At 36.3% G+C, this 10,075-nt stretch overlaps 1 protein-coding gene across 1 annotated transcript; it reads right to left on the bottom strand.

Moving 5' to 3' along the window:
- Positions 1–5,175: 5,175 nt before the first annotated feature.
- On the bottom strand, positions 5,176–9,528 carry LOC145312175 (uncharacterized). The gene is made up of 5 exons (XM_080151362.1): positions 9,398–9,528; positions 8,718–8,861; positions 8,066–8,161; positions 7,093–7,184; positions 5,176–6,307 (listed from the first exon to the last, which is right to left on the bottom strand). Exons 2-5 carry the CDS (start codon positions 8,766–8,768, stop codon positions 6,232–6,234), a joined length of 315 nt encoding a protein of 104 aa, XP_080007488.1. The 5' UTR covers positions 8,769–8,861; positions 9,398–9,528; the 3' UTR covers positions 5,176–6,231.
- Positions 9,529–10,075: the final 547 nt, after the last annotated feature.

Raw genomic sequence — 10,075 nt, 5'->3', positions numbered from 1 at the left:
TTTCTCGCTAGGGAATTGGTTTCAGTTGTTTAAACATATCATTCTTATATAATACACATTTTGATGTGTATATTTTTGCTGTTAATAGTACTTACTATCTATAGATTTTTATTTTAAAAAATATGCAATGTAGCTAATATTTTTATTTCAAATGTGTCAATAACGTTTATCAATAAAATATACTAAAAAACATACTTTACCAAAAAAATTACTCTCTAAAAATACTGTGGTAATCAACACCCAAGTTTATGTATCCTTATCCCTGTTCACATTCCTATACTTCTCTGGCTGAGTCAGACCTCCACTTGTAACCGCCACCATACTCCATCCTGCTGTGTTGAGGGCTAGTTGATTGTTGCAGGCCAAAGAGTGAATACGCTTCCTCCCGTCTGCATTCGGTTAGATACAAGCCTATAAGTCTAGGCTGGCGGTATCTATATTTCCCACGTGTTCAAGTACGTCGTTTCTTACCTAACTAAGAAACAGGACGTCCAAGCCTTTAATATATATCATATTAAATATATCCTATAATAATAATCCCATTAATCTGCCTATTTCTAACCAGTTTTAATTGTTTAATAAATGTGTATTTTTTAGAAATACTTTGTTAGATTATTGATTATTAAATTGTATCGGAGCTACTCTATACTCGTATTCCAGTCTGTCTGTACATCCCCTCATACGTCATTTTGGCGCAGTCTTGTCTACCACTCATTTTTTGAGGGGGGAAGGTTTGGATAATTAGCGTACAGACAAAATTAAATTGTAAAGTAGCTTCGATTGCAAAGTGAAATTAATATTTTCCTGATAACTAAGTTTATTCACGGAAACGGTTTACAGTAACAATTTGTTACAGAATATTTATAATAATTATTTCGTGGCAAACTGCCAAATAAAGATAAAAAGGAACCCGCCTTTTATTTTCACACTAGTATTTAATTTCACACATTTCCATATTTTCTCCTTAAAACAGGAAGAAAGGGATATTCCCAAGTTCTTAAAAAGTTTCGTGGTAGACAAATCAGTGTTAACGAACACTACACTCCAGCACCATGACCGATAAGAAAAATGATGATAAACAAAAACCGCCGCCTCCGCCGGCTCCGGCCGTCTCTGGCACCTCGCAGCAGCAACAGCAGCAGCAGGCTGACCCGCTTTCCCCTGAAAAAATCAAAGATCTCATATCGGAAGCGTTAAATGATAAGTTAAACGAATATTCGTCACATTATAGAGATCTAATAAAACAAGAATCCGAGATTATGCAGCTCGAATTAGAAACAAAATGGGCAGGGTTTAAGGACACAGAATCACATCGCAGATTATTAGCCGACACCGACATTTTAGATCTAAAACGCAGAGTATCAAAACTCCCAGCGGACGGAAATCTTGGCCCATTGTTTGCGGAAAAAACGTTAAACGAAAGTCTTAACATGACTCATTTTAACACCATAGGTGATGATTCAATTAATGCCACTTTTTATGACCGGATATCGGTCCAGCAAAAGATAAATGTGGTTGAATGGGTCGCCAAGGATAGGATGACAGCCCCAGGTTGTATGGCCTATTCAATTGTAGGCTTTATAGGTCCGGCGGATAATGACAATTGGATGAATGTAAGAGAAACTTCTCTAACTGAATATGAAAAAACCTTGCTAGAAAGGATTCCCTTTATCCCTGATAGGATTAAATCGTTAGAACCCCTCCGTAGACCTACAAGGTCTGCACCCAATGTAGCAACAAGACCCTCTACAAGAAATACGCCAAACACAGGCACAGCCGCAACGGCAACAACTAGCGCCGCCGACGATGACTTTATTAAAGAATGCTTTATTAAGGGACAAAAATGGGATTCCGATTTTGCGAGGGATGCCCCAAGGTGGGACGGTAGGGCTGACTTTGATAACTTCTTTTCTAATATGTGGAGGGTTGCAAAGACATACAGAATCTGTGACCCAATTCTTTTTAAGGATATTTTATACCAGCGAATTTATGACTCTAGAGGGGAACGATTAGGAGACTTAATTACGCCTGAAAGAAATCAGGCCTTATCTGCTTTAAGTTATTACCTGATGATTAGGAGGCTGGTCACTCCTTTCTCGGATCCAGAAGTAGCCTCTCAGTACTTCTACAACCTAAAACAGGAGACTAATCAACCCCTTGACACCTATTTTGAAAACAAACTTAGGGTGTTCAAACTCATGAATCCTGGTCTCATACCTAAAAAGAAGTGGAAAGAATTCTATCTTAACGTTAGCAAAAATCTGCTGTATACCAACCTTGCCATAGACATGGCCAATTATGTTGAGAGCATGCAATTTTTGGACGATTACAACGCTTACTTAAATAAACTTATTAATCTCGGACAGAGATACGTTAACTGGGATGGGTCTGGCCATATTAGCAAGGAAAACCTTTCGGCTTGCTATTCTCAAGCCATGGAAATGTTCCTACCTAAAAATTCTGCGGAAACGAAAAAACAACCCATAATCAGTATTATCGAAGATAATATCCCCACTAACACGGCAATGTATAAGGAAAACTTAACCGAAGAACCTGACGAGGTTCCTTCTTGGGTAGACCATGAGGATGATCCTATCGCTTGGGATCAAATCGAGGGCGTTATAGGAGCCTTTAATGGGAGGAGTAAAAACATTAAATGCTGGCATTGTAATATCCCTGGCCATGTAGTGCAGAATTGCAACAAAAAGAAAGCTGGGGAGCCCCCAAATCCTGAGTCCCGCTTTGGTAAAACACGGAGTAAATTCACGCCTAGAAAAGCTCCAAGTAGTAGTAATAAAATACCTGAGCAGTATGCGCGTAAAACTATCAACCAAATGGATCAGGAAGCCAGCGAAGAATCTGAAATAGATAAATATGTACAAGCGATTGTTAAAAATCACGTCCACTAAATGTAAAAGTGGATTTATGCGATATTAATTGTCCCTATCCCAGAAAATAAAAATTTGCTGAATGAGTTTCATATTTTGATATGAAAGATAAACAAAATATCCCATGCCAAGCTAAGCTTGCAAATTCCTTAATATCAAATATCCCTTGCCAAGCAATGCTTTGGCGCGAAAAAATAAAACAAATTATTGTTATTGAGTCTGACTAAGCAACACAAAATAAACTCTCCCCCCCCCCTCCTTTCCCTATCCAAATATAGCTGATACAGGAAATTGGGGGAGATAGGGAAGTAACCTGAGGAGCATTTCACATGCACTTAATATTTCCATTTTTAAAAATCTAATAGTCTTTATCAAGAAGCTAATAAGTGAATACCTATTTTCTATTTAGTAGTATTTATTTTTAATATCGCATGACCTATCTAAAATGTAAATATCGTATATTCTGAATGTATATATAGTAGAACCTAAAACATTCTAGTTCAACTTTTAACCGCTAGGGGAACTTAAGCGAATTATCTGTATATAAACAATGATTTTTGTGTTGAACCCTCAGTATCAATTTTATCTGAGAGTTGCTCACTCTTAGCCTCTGATTTTTGTAGCTGAAATATCTCAGCAATTATGTATAATAACTTATCCATATGGATAAATATTATTGCATTTTGTACAGTGACAATAATAGAACTATATTTAATTTATTATGTATCCGAAAGATGTCGCCTAGAATGTTACCGCGGTCCGTATAAGTAAATGATAAGATTAAGAAGGGGGGGGGTCTATGGAAAATCTGTATAAATACAAGCAAATTTCCAAATCTAATTCAGTTGTCCTTCAGTTCTTTGTTGTTATCATTTACTCATTTTTGAGCTGCAATCAAGCAGCATTTAAAAATTAAAATCTTTAATCACTTAAGATGTGATTAATGAAATCTTAAAACATTTTGATTAAATTATTTTCCGCTAGGATTACTAGCAGAATGAAATAAAGTTAGTTCTATTAGCTTCCGCTAGGATTACCAGTGGAATAAAAAGTCTATATAAAAGTGAATGCACATTATTAATCAAGGCCAGTTACTACCAAAGCAGTTACTACAAACCACATCCTATTTTTTTAAGCTGATTTCAGCATTAATTATACTCTAGTAAATATATAAGCTTGTTCTACCCCATAGGTGGAAAAATTAAGTATAAATACTAACAATATCAGAATAATAAACCAGTCATCATTGACCCTCTTTATTATATTAACCATATCTAATAATTTTTAAGCTATAATTTAGCGCTAACCTTAAATTATTTGTATCGTGAATCAGATACTGACTAATGACACTATATTTTGTATAAATACAGATGTAAGTCAAAAAATAAGTCAGTCTGTTTTTAATGTCTTGTTAGTTGCAAGCTGAACACTTATTTTTAAGCTACTTTGTAGCCCTTCAATCTTTTAAAACTTTTTAGTTCAGTTTTATTCCGATAGGTTTCTATCATATATCCAAGTATATAAATAAGGACCCGTATAAAAATTAAGTAGTTTCTTTAGAACTATTAACATTCTCATGCTTATTGAGACATTTCTGAAGCTGAAAAGCGCTTGATAAAAAACTTAATGAAACCCAGAAAGCTATACAAAATTATTTTAACAATTAACCATATTGTTAAAACATTTCATTATTTAAAAAATTTCGACAGACAACTATACCTGGAACACAGGAAGTCTCTGTGTGAGGATTACCATCGTCTAACCGCTGAGGTGGGGATCTTGGAAAATATGCATCTTAGGCTTCGACTAAAAATATAATTTATTTTATAATGCCTATCTGTGCAAAACTAAAAGTTCTTAATCCCGTGGGGGGGGAATTCCTGCAACACGCTTTAGTGGATACAGGAAACAACTTTAGGTCCCTTATTTCTAGAGAAATCTTAGATGATAACAAAATCACATTCACCCCTGCCAATCTTAGCGCTCTGTCTGTAGATTTAAAACCAGTAAATATCATAGGACATGTAAGTTTAAAATTCAGCTTTGATGGGTCAGATAAAATATTCGAAGAAACGTTTTACATCCCTGAAACGACGTCTAAAATTATAAATCTAGGATATGAATTTCTCAAAGTTAATCGAATTAATTTATTATTAGATAAGTTCTCCTTTGAGCTCCCCACTGGCGAGCAAATCCCCATAGAAAATTCAACAATTAATATAGTTGAAGAAAGTAAAAACATACCCTTAATTCCTACAAATAATGTTCATATGGAACAAAACTCCCTTATCCCGGGAATAAATTGGAGTAACAAGGGGGGTACTGGGACATTAAAACAAAATAAAACATGCGTAAAATTAGCAAAGAAAACAACATTCTTGCCGGGGGGGAATACAACGGTGATAACAATTCCTATTCATCAGAAAAATAGGAAGCTGTATATATCCCCAAATAATTCTAAAATGACAAGCCATAACGGCTTAATGCTTATGGAGGGTATTTATAATGTAAATGAGAAGGGAGAATGTTGGGTAAATTTTGTTAATTTAGCAGGAAAAAATATTACCTTATTGGATAACGTTAAAGTTGGGTATTGCTTTGAATTCGAATCAGATTCCCCAAATTCCTGCAATAAAAGTATTAATCAAATAAATGAATTATCAGGAACTACACTTCTTAAAAGAATTAAATTCATTAAAGAAAAATTAGATTTAGAAAATAGTGATCTTATCAAAAATAACCCAGGGATGAAGGAAAAGGTAGTAAAATTATGCCTTGATCATTTTGATATATTTTCGGCTGACGATGCCGATATCGGTAACTGTGACCTCTTACAGTATAAAATAGACTTGATCCCCGGGGCTAAACCTATTAAGGCTAGAAACATTCAGTTAAACCCATTATACGAAGCCAAATTAAAAGAACAAATTGAAAATTGGCTAAGGGGGGGCGTCATTGAGGAGGGCTACAGCGAGTGGTCCTCCCCAATCTTTGCGGTAAAGAAAAAACCGACGGCTGGGGGGGAAGGCAAGCTTAGGTTCGTTATCGACTTTCGTGCGCTTAATAGTGTAACACGAAAAATTAATTGGCCCCTTCCCCTGATTTCTAGTAATTTAGAAAAATTAGGCACTGGTAATGTATTTACCACCCTCGATTTGACTAGCGCATTCCATGCGCTAGCCATTTCGAAGGAAAGTAAACACTTGACCGCGTTCACAGCCCTTAACAGGCAGTATCTTTTCAAGAAACTGCCGTTTGGACTGTGTAACGCGCCAAGTGTTTTCTGCCACTTGATGGATAAAGTCCTAACCCTTATCCCTGGCTTATATGAATTTATAATATCTTACCTTGATGATCTTATTATATTCTCAAAGAATGTTGAGGAACATCTGAAACATCTCAGAAAACTCTTCGGAGTCCTAAAAATAGCAAAACTTAAGTTAAATCTAGCCAAATGTAAATTTTTCACATCCGAATGTACATATTTAGGTCATATAGTCAGTTCCCAAGGACTTAAAATGAACCCCGAATATTTAGAACAAATTAAAAATTGGAGCAGGCCCAGGACAGGCAAGGAACTCCAGCGTTTCCTGGGCTTCTCCAATTATTATAGGGCCTATTTCCCATCCTATGCGAAAAATTCTTGTACCCTAGATGAACACAGAAACGATAAAATTATCGAATGGACCAATTCCCTATCAAAAGATTGGGAAAATTTCATAAATATGTTCTCAAATTCTATAAGTAAAGGCTACCCCCAGTGGGATAATCCTAACCCCTTTATAGTAGACGTAGATTTTTCTACGAGTTATTTCGCTGGAATTCTCAGCCAAAATCAGGGGGGGGTAGAAAGAATTATTGGAATATGTTCCAAAAAATGTAACGGGGCAGAGAAAAATTACCCAAGTTATAAAGGCGAATTAGCATGTCTAGTATTTGTTCTTAAAACCTTTCTTCATTATTTAAGATTCAGAAACTTTATTGTGCGTACAGATTCGATTTCCTTAGTTCATTACAAAAAATGGCAAAAAGGAACAATAAATGGTGTAACTGTAAGATGGATTTACTTCATCCAAAGTTTTGACTTTACAGTAATTCATCGAAAGGGTAGGGACCATTGTAATGCCGACAATTTATCTAGAGGGCAATTTTTATGCAAAGAACATAAGGAAACCGATTGTGAAAAATGTACTAGCTCATTTACCTTGGATCCTTATGAACAGGATTGCCCATACCAAGACCAGATTTTTGAGTTACATTCGGCTTCGGAAGTCGGTGTGAACAATGTTTGGCAATCTGAAACACAAAAAGATCAAGTATTATCTGAAATTCGTAGGTGGATATTCGAAAAAAAGAAGCTGTCGAGCTTTGAAAAAGCTGAACTAACCGGCCGGAAAGAGGTCCTTTTTAAATTAATAGAACATTTATACGTTATGGAAGGACTTCTAATATTTAGACAACCTCTTAGCAATGGAACATTCATTGAAAGACCCGTCGTACCCATTGGATTATATAATAAAGTTTTTGAATTGGCACATAATAATAGTATAGGTCACAAGGGGGTTAACGAAACAACACGCAAGATAAATGAAAGATTCTTCCTTATAGGAATTAATAAGTTTGTCGAATCACGCATTAAAAATTGTATTACCTGCCTAAGAAAAATAGGACAGGTACCTAAACACAAGCAACCTATCACCCATTCAGCCATTAGTCACGAGATTTTTGGCCAAGTGTCAGTAGACCTTATCGGTCCTTTAACCCCTAACTATTTTCAAGGACAACATGTCCGTTACATATTTATACTGGTTGACCTATTCTCTAGGTATATTATCGCTCACCCCATCAAGGACGCCACCGTGGAAAGCACGGTAAAGGTCATCCTTGAACAGGTGGTACCCATCTACGGCTTATTTCGGTCATTGAGAAGTGACAGGGGAACAAATTTTACTGGGGAAGTTTTCAAAAAGGTTATGGATGAACTAGGTATCGAAACTAAACTTATTCCCCCAAGAAACCCTAATAGTAACCCATGTGAAAGGCATAATCAAAGCATTTATGCAGGTCTAAGATCCGATGACCGATTTGAAAGTAAAGACTGGGCAAGAAAATTAGCCTTGACCACTTTTGTAATTAACTCTAGTACGTCTAGAAGAACGGGGTATACGCCATATTACCTCATGTTCGGCAGGCAACCAACTCTCAATCTCGATTTCTTTTCTCCAATCTTGCAGAAAAGGCAGGACATTGACTGCAGGTCTTACTTGAACTACCTAAAAAATTTGGAAGAAATTATTGCACAGGTTTCCAAAAAATCTAAGATTTATTTAGAGTTTCAAAATAAATCTAGGAAGGCTTCATCTCCCCTTTTCGTTAACGACGTGGTCTTTGCATTTTTTAACCTAGTCAAAATAGGGGTCAGTAAAAAATTGCAATCTTTCTATGGGGGTCCTTTTATTGTAACAAAAAAATTCTCAGAGGCCCTTTTTGAGCTCAGTCCCTTTGGATCAAATCCAATAAAAACTAACCAAGTTGTTAGTAGAGATAAAATACGGAAAATAGATTCTAAAATAGAATTATTGGGGGAAACACTTTCCTTTAACGTCTTTCCTATTGAGGAAATCGTCCCGTCTGAGGAAATAACCTTAAGAATAGATAATACCGGGCAAACCGAAATAAACGATAATAAAGGTATGGAAAATGACGATTTTACCTACCTAGATAACGATGGTGACGATTTTATAGAAGGAAACCCTGAAACTAGTCAGGATTTACCCCAGGGGGAGGTGGATTGTGATGGGGGAGGGGATATAATGGAAAAAAACTCACCATTTGAGTCACAGCCCAAAGACCAAGAACCCCCTGGCGCAGATCGGTCATCCGGTCCTCAAATTCACGTCGAAAATAGTTTCTTGGAAGAAACCGTCCCGTCCGAGGCTTCTTTCTTCGCACAAAGACCCAAACAATCCAGCCCTGAAAAGGTTATTAACGTTAACAAACAAAGCATAGTACCCAAGTATATATTAGAAGAAGAAAGAAAAACTAGGTCACAAGGGGGGGATAACCGCATACATGTCCAAATCGGACTGCATAACCCAATTAAAAGGAAGAAATAAAATGCATATAAATGTATTATATAAAACCAAGGTGGCAAATGTATATAGCTTAATCTACGTATGTATAATAACGAAAATAAACAAAAAAAAAATATATGTTAAAACTAACTAATTAACATATTTCAGAGAAAAACAAGAAGCATAAAAATAAAATGCAGCATCATTTGGCAAAGGCACCAGGAGCTCGAGGTAAATTTATTTTGGGATTCTTGGGGCTTTTTATTATTTTGGCAAAATCAAATGCGTCCGAAATAATACAAATAGATGCGACTCAATGTGTAGCAAACGAAAATCCGCGTTTGAAAATCTCTGAATGCGCTGCGTTTCTTAATATTACTAATATTGAACAAAAACAATTTCACCTGCTGCAAAAGGTTGAAAGAAAAATTATACCTGGAATTCGTTGCCACCTCCGAACCAGTACTCATTACTGGTATTGTGGCAGATATAGCCACATACACCTCGCTGCTCCAGCTCTTGTAGAGATACCGAACCTCGTAACTTATGAAGACTGTTACACCATGTCCAAAACTAAAATATTTAACTTTGAAGGAAAATCAGTCTCAGTGTATGAACACCAGATGTCATACACGCGTTTCCTGGTAAACGGGACACTTACTTACCCCAACAACATCCTTAACGGCATCGACCCCGCCTGCGAGGGGAACGGCGTAAACATTAACGGCATTTTTATCCCTGGGACATTTGAGGAAAAACAAATAGGGGTCCAGGCTGAGCCTGTTGAATTATTACAAACAAAAGCGGGCTGTTACCTGGGCAGTCACTGGGTGGGAAACAATTGTTTAGATCACAATCTGAGATTAGGCTACGATAGAATTATCTCAGATGATAAAACTGATAGCGCACAAAAATTCACTTCTCCTTGGCGAACGGTAGACATCTTTAATATTTCATTGTTTACATTTGAAGGAGAACAGGGTGCCCAAAAATATCTAGTGATCGATCCCCAAATTACTCTAGCACTAGAACTTAAAGATAAAAAACATTTTGAAAGTCTAATTCCCGAATTATTTTATTACAAAACTAATATTGATAACTTAATGGTATGGT

This window comes from Acartia tonsa, chromosome 2, assembly GCF_053477335.1.
Source record: "Acartia tonsa isolate MP-2025a chromosome 2, ASM5347733v1, whole genome shotgun sequence".
Taxonomy (NCBI): Eukaryota; Metazoa; Arthropoda; class Copepoda; order Calanoida; family Acartiidae; genus Acartia; species Acartia tonsa.
Note: the sequence above shows the minus strand (reverse complement) of the source record. Positions and strands in the feature narration are given on the sequence as shown.

Excerpts from the sequence above, each read along its gene's own strand:
- LOC145312175 (XM_080151362.1), bottom strand. The coding sequence starts at position 8,768 with ATGACCGATCTGCGCCAGGGGGTTCTTGGTCTTTGGGCTGTGACTCAA. Across the intron at positions 8,162-8,717 it reads TTTGGGCTGTGACTCAAATG|GTAGTTCAAGTAAGACCTGC; the intron begins GTGAGTTTTTTT and ends CAAATTTTTTAG. Across the intron at positions 7,185-8,065 it reads GGTTGCCTGCCGAACATGAG|ATTGCCAAACATTGTTCACA; the intron begins GTAATATGGCGT and ends TTTGTGTTTCAG.